General features: G+C 41.2%; 2 protein-coding genes across 3 annotated transcripts in view; one reads left to right on the top strand and one right to left on the bottom strand.

Moving 5' to 3' along the window:
- Positions 1-6,771, top strand: part of pmepa1 (prostate transmembrane protein, androgen induced 1) — a 38,041-nt gene extending 31,270 nt beyond the window's left edge. For both annotated transcript variants that reach the window (XM_026307243.1, XM_026307244.1), the window contains exon 5: positions 168-6,771. In XM_026307243.1, the coding sequence (XP_026163028.1) occupies positions 168-480 (313 nt within the window). In that variant the 3' untranslated portion in view covers positions 481-6,771. The remainder of the gene's footprint in view (positions 1-167) is intronic.
- A 5,967-nt stretch (positions 6,772-12,738) lies between these two features.
- pck1 (phosphoenolpyruvate carboxykinase 1 (soluble)) lies at positions 12,739-17,576 on the bottom strand. The gene is made up of 10 exons (XM_026307688.1): positions 17,455-17,576; positions 16,926-17,160; positions 16,279-16,463; positions 15,806-16,009; positions 15,391-15,578; positions 15,094-15,256; positions 14,741-14,965; positions 14,486-14,617; positions 14,235-14,330; positions 12,739-14,013 (listed from the first exon to the last, which is right to left on the bottom strand). Exons 2-10 carry the CDS (start codon positions 17,147-17,149, stop codon positions 13,556-13,558), a joined length of 1,875 nt encoding a protein of 624 aa, XP_026163473.1. The 5' UTR covers positions 17,150-17,160; positions 17,455-17,576; the 3' UTR covers positions 12,739-13,555.
- Between the last annotated feature and the right edge of the window lie 2,106 nt (positions 17,577-19,682).

Genomic DNA, 19,682 nt, shown 5'->3' with positions numbered 1-19,682 from the left:
TTTGGATGCAGCACTTAGGCTAAACAAATGGTTCAAGCACTAGTTGGCTAGTTAGTATGAACCAACCAGAAAAATGTAGTTTGACTGTTCTTCATGTGCTCCAGCAGTTCTTGTCCTTGTTGCTTTGCTTACATCAGCCTGATTTATCCCTGTTGTTTTTCTCCCAGTCTGCAGGCCCCTCCTCCAAGTGTCCATTCAGGCATCAGTGTGTTAGAAGCACAGGAGGCCTTATCCCGGCAGCAGAAGCAGGGCTCTCGAGTAGAAGGAGCACCCCCAGCATACAGCGAGGTGATCGGGCACTACTACCACCCAACGTCCCTGAATCCCAGCCACAACCATCGGACAGCATCGTCCTCACAAGCGCCCCCTTCCTCGCTCATACATGGTGTGCTCCGACCTGCAACTCAGCAGCAAGTAAGTGTGGACAACAGGAATGCAAGGAATACAAAGGAGAAGTCCCAGAAGCCCCAGCAGGTGTGACAGTACTGCTTCCCGTTTCCAAGTTTGCAGGAAAACCAGGATTATGTCTGCTCGGCAATTGAGAACCAGTCGGTAACTAACGAGAGACAACCTGACCAACAGTAAAATCCACTCTGAATGGTCAAAGGGCTGCTTCGCGTTAGTTGCAGTCATGGTCACTTTCACAGTTTCTCCCCATTTCATGGATCAGGCTAGGGCTGGGAAGCAGCAGTACATGTTGGCTTCCTGTTAGGTTAGAGAGGAACATCTGGTACTTCCCGTTCCACAGCTTCCTGCTTCCGGTCTGAGGAGCTCTTCAGATGAACTGATGATGTTGTGAGAGAATGAGGGAATGAAGGAGGAAGCCTCCTTCTCACCGTAACAACTCCACCTCATCCCTCATCAGACTGCTCTGACCAGTCTAAACATTTACTTGTTCTGCTTGTTTCTATCATTTTGTTTGTTTGTTCATCTGTTTCGCACTTACAAGATAATTCCTATCCAGGAAAATGGCGAAATGTTGCAATCTTCTTTCAGGTTTTAGGATTTGTTTTTTAGAGATAATCCTCCTCACTGCTTTGACTCCATTTAGTTCTGTTCACGACTGCACAGTCCAGCATTAGCAGCCACTCCTGCACCAGGCTTTAGCTGTATCACTGGGGCATGTTAGCACACTAGAGTATTTCCAGAAAGAGTTTAGATTTAGTGTTGTCTTAAACTAGCTTCCCAGTTATAGCACAGTGCTAAAAGTCCTCGAGCTAAACATTCTGCCTTATATTGACCAACCAATGCAGGAGTTGTCACTAAAATCCTTTGTTTTTTAATTTTATGTATTCTGAAGGTTTGCACAAAGTTCAAGACTGTTCACCACAGAAAAGAAAAAAGTACGCAATATGATTAATCAGAGCGAAAATAGAGAAAGTAGGTGTATTTTTCTAAATGTGATGGATTCTTATGAGTAAAAATGTTTTTGTTTTTATATGTTGTCTAGTTGCAGAAAGAGAAGCAAACATCAGTAGTCTGTTGGGGTGCCAACCTTCACGTTGGAACATTTTACTACATACATGTTGGCATGTATATACAGTACATTACATATGGAGTATATATACACACATGTATGGAAGCTGAGAGCAAACTTAAAAGCACGAATTTAGAGTTATTTATATAATTGCTGAAAAGAATTGCACTATTTTTAGTATGCGCAGATGGAACATTCAAAAGAGACTTTTATTGTGAAGGAGCTATGTCTATTGAGAAGTAAACACAATGAGAGAGAGCTGAATCGGTCGGACCAGATCAGTGCACAGCAGCTGGCATCATGACAACATATCATGGGGAAATTTTGACTTTGGGCCAATGGACTTGGACCAACCATTACTGTACCAGTGATAAAACAAATATCCCTGGTTTATGCAAATGTCTGAGTCCCACGAGGCCACCCACAAGTCAGTATTCAACCTGTGGGGCCAATCAGAAACTCGTAAACTCCCTCTCGTTCTTATCCCATTGACCGAATCGTTGCCCAATCCCAAAGCAGGCTGTCACTACCTCGATCAAACAAGTCAAGCACATTTAGGTTTGCTCATACTAATCAGACTTCGTCACACTGAACCAATAGGGGGTTTATAGGGTGAGAAGAGAGAGGATGATGCGTCCCCTTTGTAGTGTACTACTCAGGAAGGAAGCCAGGTCGCCCTACAGGCCCAAAATGTGTGATACCCTGACTGTGCACTGCTGTGACCTCACACGTGAACACGCCACATCGATGATTTGCATCACACACCTGCCTTTGTGTGAAGCGGTTTAAAATGATCTTTTAAAGAGTCACCTCTGGTCAGCTTCTCTCTCTTGCAGGCATCTCTGAGCACTTTACTGCACCAGGAAAGAGACAACAATCTTCTGTCAGCCAGCGCCAGCCTCAATGCCAGGGCTAATCTTTAAAACTGCGTTCGAAACCTTTGAACTTTCTAGATCAAGTTCTCCGACCTTTAGAGCCACACTTTTAAAAGATGCAAAGAGTTGTGCTCCACAACTTTCCAACAGAAAACACACAGGCTCACTACCTGGAAACAGTTATTTATCATTCTGAAGTCTGTACAATCTGTAATAATTATGACTAGGGCTGGGTATTGTTTTTCAGTGCTACTACGTTGAGTCACCTGAGTACCAGATATTTTAGACAGTTTATCAGTGCATTCTGATAAACAGATGGTTTTTTTTCATGCAAAACAATGTGTGCAGTGCTAAATGTTTTTATACAAGCAGCAGTCCCAGGATTTTTTGCTAAATAAAATACAGTCCACAGTTAGAAAAACCCAAACACTGTGGTAGAAATGTCAGAGAATGAGTGTGACCAGCCATCTGGTGCCAGTGTTTTCTCATTCAGCACCGTACAGGTATTGATACCCAGCTGCAGTCATAGTTGGCTACTTTTCATATTTTTACCTCTTCTTCACACACTGTATGTTTTAGTTTGGAACACAGGTCTGTGTGTCAAATGCAGCACAAGACGGGTTGTCGCAAACTAGACACACCGAAGTGTTGAAAAGTGACACGAGTGTTAATAGCAACTCATCTTGTGTCGTCTCTTTAAGAGTGTGGACGTAAAGGTAATGCAGTTAGTAGCTCAGTAAAGTAAAACATTAGAGTTTACAGATGTGTGTAGTTTATCACAGGTAAAGGCCCAAGTGAAGTCAGCGCCCTCTAGTGTCCAGCCTTTATGCAACAGCTCCCTCCACAGGGACCGAACAAACCGCAGCCAAAACAACCAAAGCTGAGTCGGCTGAACTTTGTAGCCGGAGGCATGGGGAGAGGTAAAAGAAACAAAAAAAGATGTTTTTAATTCCTTTGTGTTTTTAATTGAACCACAGGTGACTAAGGCTGAATGTACGGATCATCTGTGTCTGCATTATCATTACTTTTGTCTTCCTCAACCCAGCAAACCTAAACACTTACTGCCACTTGTTATTCCCTTTGTATTTTTTCTGTTTTACAACACAATTAATATAAAACACCAACAGCACATTTTTCATTTTGATTCTTTTGATACAATAAACAAGCACGGGCATTTTCAGACTAGACAGACAAAAAAACGTAAAAAGGTTTCTATTTAAAAAAAATCTGAGCAACACGGCAGCGATAAGATGTCTGTAGTTTTCTGCCTTGACGCCTGTTAAGAAAAATAATCAAAGTCATGTTTTTAAATTCGTCTTGCTTCCTTGTTTACTGCCTCACTTTCTCCTCGTTCCTGGGCTGCACTGCAGTGTCGGCATTTTGTATTTAATGACGAGCATGTGAAGAAAAAAAATCATGATGTAAAGAAATTAATCATTTGACCCAAAGCAGCTAAATGAATGATAATTAGATTAATCAAAGTATAAATCACCTTTGACTTGTTCATGAGATTACAGGCCTGGTCCCAAAGCAAGTGCAGCTAATTTATTGACCTTTTCCTCCTTTAATCTTCGTTCCTTAGCTTTCCTATGATTCTTGTTTTTGGACCGGGCTGTTTCTTCTGGTTTCGGTTCCCTGCACTGGAGGGTTTGCAGCGGGTATGAGAAGGCTGGACGGGCTCTGATCAGGGTTTCACAATAGAAATAACTGATAGTAATGTAGGGGTAGTGGAGTTAAAGAGAAATGAAACTGTAGGATCAATCTCGCTGGCTGACGACACAAAACAAGGCAGGAAGAGAGGAGGGAAAACACAAATCACAAATTCACTGATGTTGATAAAATCTTTTTCCATGTGCTGCTAACAAACCACACTGCCTCCACAAACACGTTGGTATGTTTACATGCAGAGGGAAATGATGTACGGCCATAATTCACCAATAGTCGTTGGAGCTCCTTGTTTCAATTCCAATTTTTCATGTTGCACTTTAACCAGTGTGCTCCCAGAAACTGTGACAGCTACTGTAAACTCCAACAATCTCACTATACATGATCAGGAACAGTGGAATAATAGTGTAATAATAGTTATAATAATAACAGCATTTATAAAGCTCACTAATGACCTGTCTGTGAAGTATGGCTAGTTTTGTGTCGGACTGTGGTTTTTGGAAAGCTATTTTCAGTCTTTGCATTAGCGCTCTGGATCTAAATTTACATTTACTGACATGAGAGTGATATCAAGCTTTTCACCTCTCAGCAGGAAAGAACATGGCGACCTATTTTTCACATTTCCCTGTCTGTCACTATAACTTTTTGAAAGCACATACAGGAGAATACCTGCACATGAGAATTAACATGTTAAGCCTCATTAACAATGAAAAAAATCCTGAAAATGTCCTTTAAGTTTAGTTTCATTTGAGTCAATTGACCCAAATCCACCTAAACTGTTGTTCACATATGACATCAGGGATCAGATCTCAGAAATGTGGTCAGTCCAGTAATATCTGTAGCTCCTTGAACTGGTCACACATTTCTCTCTGCTTTGAACCAGCGTGGCAGTGTGTTTGGTTGTTAGCATTTTGGCTGATACAGTGTTTTTGTTAAGTCAGCGGAAGACGTCTTTTCCCAGAGTTGTAAATGTGCTCTAAACATACACAGACCTGCCCTGGGAAAGGCCTCCAGCTGTCTAGACAAAAACTAAACGCACACTCACAGACTAGACTAAACAAATTAACCTCAGAACCAGACCTTCTACACACTCTCTCACATACTCACATGCACACACACCCTCACACACACACACACACGCACACACACACACAGGTGCACTTTCATTCAACCAGAACCATTTTTTTCTGATTAGGGACCACACAAGAGAGCAACAATTATCTCACACACCTGCATCTTTCCTCCTACCTCTTCCTGTCTGAACTAGCTCTACCTGTTCCCTGGAGATGCCTGCTATCCAATGACAGAGCTCCTTTCAGACCGGCCCTCACGCTCATTGGCCGGCTGTCTTTTGGTCTTCCTAGAAGTGTTCCTTGTTTATTATTGTTGCTATGTTGTTACAAGTGTGCCTGCCTGCGCTGAGACGGGCAAAATGTGAGTGGCTAGTTTGGGCTGTCAATCATCCCAGGCCAAGCCTCGTTACTGTCTCAGATGATGTTGATTGGATGATGATGATGATGATGATGATGATGATGAAGAGACTGATGATGATGATGATGGTGAAGATGTTTTAATAGTGATGCCGCAGAGAGTGTTGCAATACACCTACTATTTGCCTTTTTGATAATATTAGTCATATTTTAACGTAGTTTGCTAAATGTAAGTTTTTTTATTGTTATTGTTGTTGTTTATTCACTTGAGAACAAAAAAGGTCATTTTACTTAAATCCATCAATCACACAAACAGCAACTTTGAGGGTATAAAACTACCTAACACACACAGGCTGCAGATCACTGAGCGAGGACGTGTAAATACAAGAAAATGTACTTCTGCTTTTAAGTGCCCTTTCTGGTTTAAAGTGTGCATGATAGTGTACGACTGTTTGAAGAACAATGTAATTAGTCAGGGGATGAAAATGAACAAACCCCTGCATTTTTATACACATCACCTGAGAACAGCTGAAATATAAGCTTGCTAAAAATGGATTGTCTGCACCGATCTTGTCATTCAGTCCTTGATCTTCTTAAGAACATTTCTAAGCACATTTTGTTCATGCACTTATGAGTTCAAGCATTCTTCTTTGAGCACACAAACACCGATTTTCCTCTACATCCCTAATCATCGCGTTTCCTGTCCTGGCCCAGCGTCTGTAAGTGTGCCTTCTGCTCAGGCTCTACAGAGAATTCATGTGTCTGGAAAATGCATCTTAGTGCAATAAACCTCTCCAGTACTTTCTAACTGTGGCCTTTCTCTTAGACATCGGACAGCACCAGAACATTAAAGATAGTGTAGGTTTGTGGCCCTGATGTAGGAAGGCTCTTCACACCAGGAAAAAGTAGTCACCAGGATTGAAAGTTTATTGTTGAAATAGCAACCAGGATGTACGAGAAGTCCCTAAATTGCTCTGTAAACAAATTGTAATTTGAACGTCTGGGCAACAAGTCCATCTGCTGAGGAAGGTCATGTAAAACGATCTAAAGCTCCAGAACAGCTCTAGATTTTGATAATTGTGTTAACGTACAGATTTCAATCATAACATGACCTTAAACGCATCATATTAGCAGCTAACAGCTGAGGCTTCAACAGGTTCATCTGAAGTTCAGTTGCTAACTTACAGTTTGAATGTGCTGGATAGTGAACAGTGTTTGACAGTTTAAGAAAAAGTTACTCATGTTAAAGTTAATGGATAACAAATGACCAACCTACCAGATTGATTGATTGATTGATTGATTTCATTTCTGACAATAAATGGAAGAAAAGACGAAAAACAATTTCAGGACTTGAACCACAAAAATAAACAAAACCGGTTTCCATTTTCGGGCTGCTTTAAAAGTGTCTGACAAAAACCTGCTCCTCTAAACACACACTACTCACTTTTCTTCATCATTAAAGACGTTTCCAAAGAAAGAATCATCCTCGGCTCTTGTAGCTGAAACAAGACAAGAGTTACACCTGACTTGAACTTTTCTTTCTTTATTTTCTTAAGGAATCATTTTGCTATACAGCTTTTCCCACTGACTCTGTCATTGCCTGTAGACAAGTATTTTTAAATACACAATAATACATACTAGTACTTGTTTAAAAGTAATAAAGCATTAACAGTCAGTGGAAAAAGTATAAAGCAAACTGTTTCCTCTTTGTGTTTTTGATCACTCTGCATTATTGTGTTGTTTTTCCACGCTCTACTCTTTGAATCAGCGCTGTGTGGCACCTTTCCTCTGACAATGTTAAAGACAATATACAGAAACATTCTGTTTTTAGTTGCAGTATGTGTGTGTGCATATTTAAACAAGCCTCGATATCTTACAGGACACAGGTCCACCACAGTGAATATTGTAGAAGTCTTCCACCCGTTGCTGAGTTTGAACTTGTAGGCCTGTCAAACGTGGGACTTATACAATAGATATGTTCCTTGTGGTCAAGATTCCTACATGCATCTGGAGCAGATGTTTGAGAAACGTATGATAAATGCAAAGCAATCTGTGAGAAAAAGAAGTGTAGGAACCCTGATCAGTTTTTTTGTAGATTTCCCTGAATTTAAATTTATCACCAGACGCGTATTACGATGGAAAAATGACTCTGGTGCTAATGGTTTTAATTCGGTCTTTTTCACAGCATGGTTCACACACTTATATAGAGGCCTACTTATTCTCAGTGATAATAATTGCTTATATGTGTATTAAAACAGTTTATTTTAATTTATATTGGAATGGCCTATGTGTTGCTGGGTTTGTTATGATATTTTCTTCTCTGTTTGTTACAAACAGCAGACAATGGTTTATCGTTGTTGTCACAGAACATGGTATGAATCTGACACATTTCAGTTAGCCTTCAATTTAAAAAAATGAATAAAAATGTTTTATAACTATGTCTGAGGCTCATCTAGTTATTTTAAAATTTCTGTTTTCCCATTGTTAACATATGTGTATTTCCATCTTACCATCTTTTGTGTAACACTCACCATAACGGGTAACAAATACTATATATATATTTTTTTTTATTGGTAAATCAGCCATAGTCGCCGTCTGTGTTCTGTCATACAGCAGGGGGCGCTCTTCACTTAAATCTGTGGTGAAATGGATACAGGTTCGCAAGCTGAAGCCTCATAAGAAATATGTCATATATAAGTTACTCCTGTGATTTTGTTTTTACTGTGACTGTTATAGATGCACTGGTCTCATTCTGCTTATGATTAGTTGCATCTCCGGGTAGTTTTCTTTCACCTGTTCTAAATTACATTCTTGTTTTAGGTTTTACATGAGCTTTAAGTTTTCATATCCTTTTTCTGCTAGTGTAACTTATCAAAAAGAAATATCACAAGTGAAGATTTTACAAATGATATTTTTATACTGTAGATTTGTAGATTAGAGAGTAAATAAAGCAGTTTGAATAGTAATTCAGTTAGCTCACATTGATTAGCTACATTATTAAAATGTTATTTACATGTTTAAGTATCAACCTTAATAATAACATCAGATAATAAAATAACACCCTATGAAATCCTCTGACACCGGCAGCTGCCTCAGACTCTGCAGGTTTCTGTTCAGCATCATCCTCCTGATACTTGGGATTCAACTTGGATTTGACTTCAAATAACTTGACCAGGCTTGACCTGGACTTGTCCTTAAACACTTGAGCTGCAGTTGTGACCGGCAGGTCAGTATGCGTCAGCTGCCTGTAATGGTGATGGATCTCAGCCAGTTATCGATCAGATTCCAATGACTCAACAACTTTAAACTGCATTACAGTCTTTTCACTGTGTGCCAGCTCTGTACGTCAGCTCTTGGCTCAGAGGAAGGCAAGGTTATCAAACCACTCACTCTACTATCTACCTGTCTCTTTACTATTGCCTTGCCACACAGCTGGCAAACTGCCTGCTGGACAAACACCTTTCAACATTTTTTATGGCTCAATTTCCAGTGGAGATGAAAAGCAGTTACTGATGTGTCGTAAAACTGAAAACGGATGATGACAGACGTAATAAAAAATGAGTGCTGATTGCTGAAACAAGCTCAACACTTTGCTCCCCAGTTCTTTATTCCTTCTTTCCCTACTGATAACTGCAAATCAAAGACAGCACGGATGATGAGTAGATAAGAGGGAAAAAAAGGAAGAATAAAAGTTGCAAGAAGAGAAATGAATAAAAATAGGTCAAATACGAGAGAGAGGGAGTAGAGCAGTGAGGCAAGGGGGGCGGGAGAGAGGAATTCCTCTCTCTTTAATATCACTTTAGATTCACTTAAGCTGGGAACACATGATCGCAATACAGATTTGAATATATCACTGATGCATTCACTATATCACTGGGAACTCCCTGTCAGCAGAGACGAGTCACTGTCCAGGGACTGTAAGCATCACCGCTGACGTTTGACATCGGGTGAGTGTCCGACTGGACCCTCCGTGATGTCACCTCTTGCAGCCATCTAGCCCTCTAGGGAAGCACAAACGCCACAGCCGATAAGCCCTCACCTTTGACTCTACCGCCCTCTACCTTTATTGTGCAACTTCCCTCCATGCTGTTTCTGTTCACCTCTCTGGGTCTGTTCACACTGCAGCTGCAGGTTTCTTCACACCTGAAGGTTTTTCTGTTCTATGTGGATTTTTAATGTTTTCTTATTAGCACATTGTTGACATGCTTTATATAGATTCCTGCTCAGTAGCAGTGGAAGCAGAAAGATGTTTTTGATGGTGTAGAAGTAAAAGTTGCTCAGGATTCTCTGTGGCAGGTTGCTTTTTCATGGTCACCTAAAGGACCATATCCATTGTAGTGTCTTCTTGACCAGGGTGACAATGTCAAGCCTCCCAGAGAGGTCCTCAGAGATGTGGACACACTTCACCTGTGCTCCATTGATGCAGACAGGATGCAGATACATGGCTGTGTCTGCAGCCTGAGGCCTCTCTGAAGACACAACAAGCTATTTGAACACCTTGTTAAGGTGGACCAGGTTGTAAGTCATCATTTGCAACTTGATAATGGCGTTAGCACACAGTGTTATGAGACTTTAGTGTTCAGAGTCAGAGGGCAAGAGATACTGTTCACTGCTGGTCACAGAGTCCAGTTTCCTGTTACAGAGCGAGGTGCAGGTTAATAAATAACCCATTTTCATGACCAGTGTGGAAAAGATGCCATTCTGTCAGATCAGGCTGAGAGGACACACGTCAGGACCTCCAGGACCTACTGTGGGCAGAGTTCTTACAAATCTGTGAAGAACATACTGTGTAATCTGTGTATAAATGACAGTGGAGATGAAGAGATCAGTGAAATGAATGATGACTTGTTTGTAAAGCTTTAGAGTTAGTGTTCATAGTTAATCAACAAACTAAAGATGAAATTAAAGATAATAAAGTTTATAGTTATCACATTTTGCAAGACATGATTCACCTGTGAGGTTTTTTGTCATCATGGTTTTTGGCTGCAATGACCTGATTAACTCTCACATATAATCAAAGTTTACCTTATCTAATATTTCATTTGGTTTTCATAAATCTGCCATGCATGTAATAAAGCAATATCGTGTAAAAAGGGGAAAATAAAAGGGTAGAGCTACAATATTAAAATGCCTTTTATGGATAAACAAATAACCTGCACAGTTTTAAAAAGTTAGATTAAAAAACTGTGCATGAAAAGGGGCAGCTCGAGACACGCAGTAGACACATGGCTCTGCGTGCTTATGAGGTAATTATTTTCTCAGATAAGTCTGCTGAAAAACAAGAACACTCCAGTGCTGCATGATTGGCAGAAGGCAGGGAATAAATCATTGTCTCAGAGAAAAATACTTTCCAACAACACAATCAGCCAAACAATCCTGTTGTTGCCAAAAGAAAGTAATATATGACATATAGAAGATCTACAACATGCAGGGAGCAGGATGTACTAACAGCCACTCCCACTCTGCCTGTGCACACATACTGTAGAGAGGAGCTTCAATTATAAAGACCTAATTTCCTGTTATTCCAACAAAAATGCTGAGACATCCATAGAACAAGTCTCAGTAAAAGGTCTATATTTGATGTTTTGTGCTAATGGGGCACGTCTTGGAGTTTTAATGCAAATAAAGCAATTCTATCAGGGCAGTAAAAAGAAAATTATTCAGTTTCCAAAAAGTCACGTAGTGATTTTCTTGGTATGGATGTGTTTTTTAGTATAACCTGAATCTATGATCAATGCTGTGTTCTCTCTTCTGTTTTGTGCAGTTTAATTAAGCAATAATTTTATTTGTCTGTGTCTCCTTCTATAGTTTCAGATATCTGTGCTGGGAGTTAATTATATTTTTGGTTTCTTATTTTTGGAATTTGATGTGAAAGTATTCATACACACATTTGAGGCCTGAACAACAAATTTCTGTACAGTCTGTCAAACTGATTATGGACATAAGGTTCAAACTGAGACCAGTCTCTTATGCAACAGTTTAGTGTGTTGTTTGTTGTTGTCTTCAGTGTGTTGTTCTTACAGGCTGTCACAACAACAAAAACAATAGTAGCATATTACTTTGTGTATGAACGCACTATTCAGGCCATCAGTAGCAGGAAAACAAGTTAGTGATGATTAACGTCAGTCACCATCATTATCTTGTGTTTTACGCAACAGCTGCAGTGAACCATGGTTCAAAAACATGTGGCCCCAGGCCAGGTACCCGTAACACCTGTAACACAGTCCCCTTTAGTCTTATTTTTATGAACAGACATGTCATAAAATGTCCTTGTAAAAAAGGGCAACAGCCTGGATCCCTTGTAATGTGTCTAAATAAGTTTGTCTTCTTTCCAACATGTAGATTTGCAGTCATCTAACTGATGCTACAATTCTAAGGCTAAAAGCATCAACCAAACTGCATAGGTGGACTGATAACCTGGACAGTCTGTCAATCAGGCTGTTAGACCTTCCTTTCAGTTTAAATACTATACCTGGTGTGGACTGGTAATCTGTTGTGGTTGTAGGTCACTTGTGTTACTACAAATAGATGCAACAGGTGCAACCTACATTTCTGAACACACATTTTGCATATTCCAAAGAATATTTTCGAAGAGAAATTTAAAAATGTCAAAGATGTAAATGTTATTATTTTAATGCCTTTTGTGTTAAGCATACGTTGGTTGCATTGCATGCTGGGTAAACAGATTCCGGATTGATTGATTGGTTGTGGGCAGGAAGCAGGAACACAACAGTTTGCATGGCACAGTATGGAGAGTAGTAGAATCCACTTCTGGGCCTTTAACGTCAGTGTCACCTGTAATGCGAATGAGGACCAGGGCCAGCCTGTCAGCCCAGAGTGGTAAGTTGTAAGGTTATAGGCTCAGGATGAGTTTTTCATCTGTTTCATCTGTGTTTCATGTCATACATGCCAAGTGACGTTATAAGGTACGATACTAGTGAAATATTGCAGGGAGGAAATAGGAACCTAACTAACATTAAACCTCATGTGATAGTCGATACAATGAGGTAATATATATCCACTTTTCAATGAATTTTAGATAACATCGCCCCTTATTCAGCTATTTTCCTCGACAGACAGCTCTGGATATTTCACAGAGTCGTTAGGGTGTGTGTTTTAATTAAATACTTTCCTTTGCATTCATTTTCACACTGATAACTGAACAGGATGTGTTGGTATTATTAGCCAATTAGTTGTGGTTAATATAAATTTTAGTTTTATCAGTGATGTGTTGCCATAATGAAAGACTTGAAAAAGACCAAAGACTTGAAAAATGTAACAGAATCATTTCTAATGTTAAATACTTTTATTGTTGCCGCCCTTCACTGGGGACAGGATTACAGCAAAACAGAACAGACATATTAACACAGTATAAAAATATATTAAGGTGTAAAAATAAAGACAGAAAGACATACATTTCCTCCATCACTGGAGCTGAGCTAACCTGCACTTAATGACTCTTTCTGTTCCATATGAGTCCATATGACAGTGAGAGCATGATGTGCCTTCATAAAAAGTTATTTTTAAATAGTAGACTTAAGACCTATGACTCTACATTTAAAACACTGTGCTGCGACAGCCACATATGGATGGACTGAAAGGACAAAACAATTCCCGTTCAAATCAACATATCTGGCAGGCGCCATGAGCACAGTGAGGAATAGTTTTTAAATAGACCCTATCTCAAAAGTATTTCCAGAATAATTGTCTGAAAAAGGTAGAGAGTTTGTAGGTACAGAAGGAACCAGGAAGTACAGCGATCAAAGAAAACCTCACAATAATTGTTCCTCTTTCAACAAATCCCACCTCAAAGATCTAAAGTCTGTAAATCCCTCAGTGAAGCAGTGATGATATACTCTAAAGTTACTCACAATCTGCTCTAGAATTTACAACACACTGTTGCAGAATTATTAAATAATTAATTAATTAATTAATAATTTAGAATTTCTCACATGTGCATGAATTACTAAAACTCATTTCTAGAATTAGCAATGTGCTGTTTCGAAATCACTAAATTCTTCTTCTAGAGTTTCTGATATGTCGCTCAAGAATGACTGAAGCTATGTTCTACACAGTTTACAGCACTGGTCTCATTCTTTTCTTAGCCGTCACATCTGCTTCACTCTCTGCTGCAGGAGCTCCAGCTGCTGGGCCACCTCGTTGGGCAGGTCACAGTTCACCTGCGTGGTGAAGTACTTTCTCACCTCTTCCACCTCTCTCTGCCAGAACCCCTGATCCAGGGAGAACAGCTCATCCAGGTTCACATTACACTGCAGACCCTGCAGGTTTAGGGAGTTGTGGCAGGGCAGGTAGCCCACGGGGGAGGTCAAGGCACCGGCCTCACCGTTCATCCGCCTAAACATCCAGTCCAACACGCGGATGTTGTCGCCAAAACCAGGCCAGAGGAAGCCGGCGGTGGGGCTCTTGCGGAACCAATTGACATGGAAGATCTTGGGGAGTTTGGCACCTGGCCTGTCAGCCATGCACAGCCAGTGAGAGAGGTACTGTCCGAAGTTGTAGCCGAAGAAGGGGCGCATGGCGAAGGGGTCATGCATGATTACTTTGCCTGGAGAAAAGAAGGGCAACAAAGACCCATTGGGTAAAACCTTTAAACTCTGAGAGCTCCCCTATGGCCTTCATGTTTATTTTGATCACTTAAGCTTGAAGATCATGTGATGCTATATGAATAACTAACTAAGCCTCGTCCTTGGGCTCAGAAAATTCCTTTAAATCCACTAGTTGCTGGTCAGACTAACATAAGAAGTATTAGAAAGCTCAGATACTAACCTTTGTGTTCTGCTGCAGCAGTGGCCTCTGACCTCATGGCTGCTCCAATAAACACTCCGTGCTGCCAGCTGAAAGCCTCGTAGACCAGGGGGACACCTGAAATGAAGAAGATTAATAACTTAGACTTGTGTTATTGGATTCTTTTCTCATTTAATTTAAAAATCTTGCATGTTTCATATTTAATGCCAGAGCAACTTTTCACATTCTACCAGTGTGGTACTTTCAAGGTTTTCCACCTATTCCCTTCTCACCTTCTGGCCTGCGCCCCCCGAATATGATGGCCTCAATGGGGACTCCCTCTGGGGATTCCCACAGCGGGTCGATGATGGGGCACTGAGTGGCTGGAGTGCAGAAACGAGAGTTGGGGTGGGCACAGGTTTCGCCTAAGGATAGAAAAAGAGAGCAAATTATGTTTTAACTTTCTTGACCTCACTTTTGAAATTCGTGTTTCATAGGTGCTGTCTGTTATTTTCTGAACTCTTAAATAATTCAGAAAACTCTCTTACCGTTTTCAGAACTCCAGGGTACGTTATTCCAGGAAGTCACTGTGACTCCCTCAGGCAGCGACTGGTCCATTCCCTCCCAGTACACTCCACCATCACTGGTCTCTGCGACGTTGGTGAAGATGGTGTTCTTGACAATGGTGGCCATGGCGTTGGGGTTAGTTTTGGCTGAGGTGCCAGGTGCAACACCGAAAAAGCCATTCTCTGGGTTGATGGCGCGTAGGTTGCCTAGAGCCGGAGAAGGAAGAAGAGGAGGAAAATATAAAAATGATGGAAGCCTCCTGTTTATTCGTATTACTGTTTATATTATTAAGTTTTTAAAGTTCCTGATGGTGAATGTAAGTTTCTTCCCTCACCTTGGTCATCAAACTTCATCCAGGCAATATCATCTCCCACACACTCGACCTTCCAGCCCGGCAGTGTGGGGCAGAGCATGGCCAGATTTGTTTTCCCGCAGGCACTGGGGAAGGCTGCTGCCATGTACTTCTTCTGCCCTGCAGGGTTGGTGATACCTAGGATCTGAACAAAAATCAATATTTAGTTTTGGTAGGAATGGATCAGTTGTCATGAGAGATATCATGATGAGTTTTGGTTTGATGTCTGGGATCAAACCATTAATTAATGGGCAAATGTAGATGCTTCTTCTTCCTTACCAGCATGTGCTCAGCCAGCCAGCCCTCCTCCTTGGCCATACGTGAGGCAATGCGCAGGGCAAAACACTTCTTTCCCAGCAGAGAGTTTCCTCCATAACCACTGCCAAATGAGATGATCTGTCTGCGGTCTGGGATGTGGGCGATTAACGTCTGCTCTGGGTTACAGGGCCAGTTGTTCACCAGAGGCTCTAAAAGAGAAATCGGTAAATATGTTAATTTGAATGAATGAACAGTTTTTGTTTGGAGGGAGGAGGAACATTTTGCTGAGTTATAACTGCACTTGTAGCAGTAGGAGTTGTAGTTACTCTTCTACTTTGAGTATTAGTAGAATTATTGGTGCAGCAGTAATCATTACTGTTTTTTCTGGCATGGTCCTACTGAGTGAAAAATGAGTTGATGTTATTGGCGTTATTACTTTTGAGTGGCAGAGGACAGCCGACGGAGTGCAGGCAGCGCACAAACTCGCCGTTTCCCAGAGCAGACAGGACAGCCTTCCCCATACGGGTCATCACCCTCATACTGGCCACCACATAGGGAGAGTCCGTTAGCTCCACTCCAATCTTAGACAGGGGGGAGCCCACTGGACCCATGCTGAAGGGAATCACATACATGGTGCGACCTGTGGACAGAGAGGTCGTGTTAGTCACATTTAATTGTGAATGTAAGGAGTATTCACTACAGTGGATTAAACATTCATGATTATAAAATGTTCATTTGTTGTGAAATCAATCACACTCATAAGTTTTGTTTGCTTTTCAGTAATAACAGGTGAAGGATTTTCTAGATTTTTGTTTTTACTGTGCAGATCTATTTTACCCTTTCTGTTTGTTCACCCTCTGTGGTAAGAATTTAACACTGAATCGACTCAAACTTCTTTCTCTGTGGTACCTTTCATGCAGCCAGGGAACCGCTGATCCATTGCTTTGTCAAATTCTTCAGGGGACATCCAGCGGCCTAGCTGGCTGACTGCACCCCCCAGTGGTGTGGGCACCGTGTCCCTCTGGTCCTGGGTCACGATCACTGTCTTGCTCTCCACGCGAGCCACGTCCCTGGGGTCAGTCCTAGCCAACCAGCTGCAGGAGGAAGGAGAGGAGAAAGGAGGGAATGGAGGTAGGAAGTTTCATGAGGAAGATGAGAAGGATGGAAAGGAAGAGGCAGAAGGCGGAAGCAGGAGTGAGCAAGAAAACATTAGAGCTATGTAAAACTACATTTAATTACATTTTAGTGTTTCTTTTAGTTTTTTTAAAATATACTGGAATAAATTTAACATGACATTAAAAAAACTCATTTTGCACCCGAGGCTATGTGAGCATGTGTCTGTATGAGCAAGCAGGATTTACTGGTTTGTCAGGATGTACCTCTTCCAGTACAGTATGTATTGTTAGTAAACAGCTGAGTGACTGATACACTTAACAACAACGGGAATGATCAAGCTGTCAGCTGCACTTTTCTTTGTGGCTAAATCTAAAAACCCTAAATTTGATGAAATACTGACATTCCAGCCACTCGAATGAACCTAATTTACAGCCACCTACCAGTTTTCATATTTGGTGAGCTTCTTGATCATCCCCTGTTCTTCCATCTGGGTCAGGATGGCACGGTTTTCCTCATCGGAGCCGTCGCAGATGTGGAGGCAGTCAGGCTGGCACAGGGTCACGTTGGTCTCCACAAACTCCCTGACGGCCGGGCTGAGGGCGCTGAGGTTGCCATTTAGGATCTTGGGGCTACTCTGGTTCTGGGAGTGGAGCTGAGGAGGCATGGTGGAGTAGTCTGGACAGAGAGAGAAAGACAAAAAATAGATTTAAAAAAGAGTTGGGAGACAGGGAAGATGAAGAAAGGTAGAAAGATTAGAAAGTTATAGAGGGAGAAAATGGGGAAGAGGAGATGTAAAGGAGATAATACTATCATTTTTGTCTTCATTTATTTTTGAACAATGAGATTTAACTACTTCATACTATTCTGCTAGCATTAAGCAGTCGCTGCAACAACATCCCTATGCAGATCCGTCCTTGCTACAGATAACTATTATATTAGACTGAAAGAAAAGAAAGATCCTCTGATTACCTTCTGTTCTGCAGTTCGTGTGGAGCTGAGAGCCTTTAGCTTTAGCTTGGCCACCACAGTTGAGGTGACTCTGTTGGCTGTTTTCAGAAGTGAGGACTGGTTCTCCTTCTTGGTTAGTTGTATTTTCAGCAAAGGGTTTGTTCCTTTTATACACTGGGATGTTCCACAGGGGGAGGGAGGGGAGGGGGAGGCCTGTACTTTGAGTTATTTGCATGAACCTGTAAATCTGACACACACACTGCGTAACAGAGTGCTAATGATTCATTGATCATGCAGCAGAATGTGACGCTTTCCCCTTGCAGCAGATTCCCTCTGACCCTCAGCTGAACACTGATAATTGGCAGCTGGATAAGATTCCTGAGAAAAACAGCCACTTGGTCAGTAATGCTACTGTCACGGTCTGTAATAAACACACTCAACCAGGGTGATAGTGATCAGGACAAATGTACCTTTTGTTTTGTACCTTTTTGTTTTGGCAGCTGGATCAGTTTGAAGTTGCAGTGCAGACTGCAACTGCAACCCCCCCCCTGACAGCAGCGGCTGCCGTTGAACTTTGACTTACATTGCTAGGATGATGTAAGTTCAAGGTCTGACATCGTCAGGCTGCTGTGTGACGTGGGCAGCAGCTGGATGGCCTGCTTCTTTTTGATTGGCTGACAGATAGGGGCTCACCCTCACGTGGTCATAGGCCAAGTCAGAGGAATGTGTGTGTGCGCATGCGTGTGCGTGTGAGCAACATTTTTGACTTGCTGTTACCTTGAAGAATGAATAGTAGCAGAAGTAATAGTGCTAGTTACAGCAGTAATAATGGGAATTGTGGTAGCACTGGTTTTAATGATTAACATGGTGCGGTTTGCCAGTGCTTTTTACACATGTATGTTCAGCATCATTGATCTGGCTTGTAAGAATGTATGTTGTTTTGTAAACTCGTGTGGCCTGACAGAACTTGTATGCACCACACTAGCAAAAGCAGTTATAGATGCAACAATAATGAAACAGGACATAGTAGTAAAACGTATATTTGTAATGGTAGCATCCATATTAATCTCACACTACCCCAATGGTACTAGTGATGCTATTAGCATTTGTAAGTAGGTATTAGCAGTAGTAGTAGTTGTACTTGTATCTCTGCTGCAGTGGTACTTGTAGTTTTAATTAAGGGCCAAATGTTATTCCTGAAAACATGCTTTGAAATGCTGAGTAGGTGGATGAAAACACACCTTGTGACACTGATGCAGCAGCAACTTTGCCAAGCATGTTTACAGAAATGAACAGCACTGTACATGTTTGATGTTTAATGCATTAAAACTACATGGTTAAGTTTAGCCAAAGATCATGGCTTTGCTAAACATGCACTTCGATAAAAAGCACAACTTTAGATAGTAGAGTCAAACACTACTCTTCTGTGGGAAAGTCTGATGATTTAGGGCCCATCCATCCACCTCAACCCTCATCCTGTTTACTGTGTCTCAGACTGAATTCAACAGATGGCAAGAGCAGTAGGTCGGGGCATCAAATAATGCTGCTAGTGGGCTAACACTTGAGTCAAAACCCCTGTTCTTACATAAATGCCAAAAGCACCCTTTAGCAGCTACAGGAGACACCAAAGGCTCTGGACAAAGCATTTTATTTGACACCCTAGGAAAGAGAATGAGAGTGTCACTTCACAGGAGTCTGACGATCAGTAAAGGAAACACTTGACGTTACACTGCAATACCCTGTGAGCTGTCACACACAGACAGACAGAGGATCTTTCTCCTGGCTGCAAAACTTTCAGGATACTTACTAGTAGTACTACTAGTACTACTAGTAGTACCAGTAACAGTAGTAATGGTTTTAGAAGTTGCACTTAAAGTTGTACTCTGACCAACTTCCCTCAGACCGAAGGAGCCAATATTATGACTCAACAAAAAATCCAGTTGGCATGACTTAAATTTTAGATAACGACCTTGTGGACTGAGAACCTTCACAGCTTTACGCTTATTAAACACAAAACATCAGGAGCAATATGACTGTGTGCTAAATACAACACAGCATCGATTTTTACTACAGTACATAGTATTTTTATGTTACAAATGGTTGAATGAGTTCAGTATATTTAATATATATATTATATATATACAGTATATTTAGTCAGGACTAAGTAGCCAATAACAGGATAGTTCAGTGCAGGAATTTATTCCCACACAAAGGAATGCAACAATGCAAAAATACTGGTACTACTAAGT

Source organism: Mastacembelus armatus, chromosome 5, assembly GCF_900324485.2.
Source record: "Mastacembelus armatus chromosome 5, fMasArm1.2, whole genome shotgun sequence".
NCBI classification, from domain to species: domain Eukaryota; kingdom Metazoa; phylum Chordata; class Actinopteri; order Synbranchiformes; family Mastacembelidae; genus Mastacembelus; species Mastacembelus armatus.
This window is presented reverse-complemented; position numbering and strand designations above follow the sequence as displayed.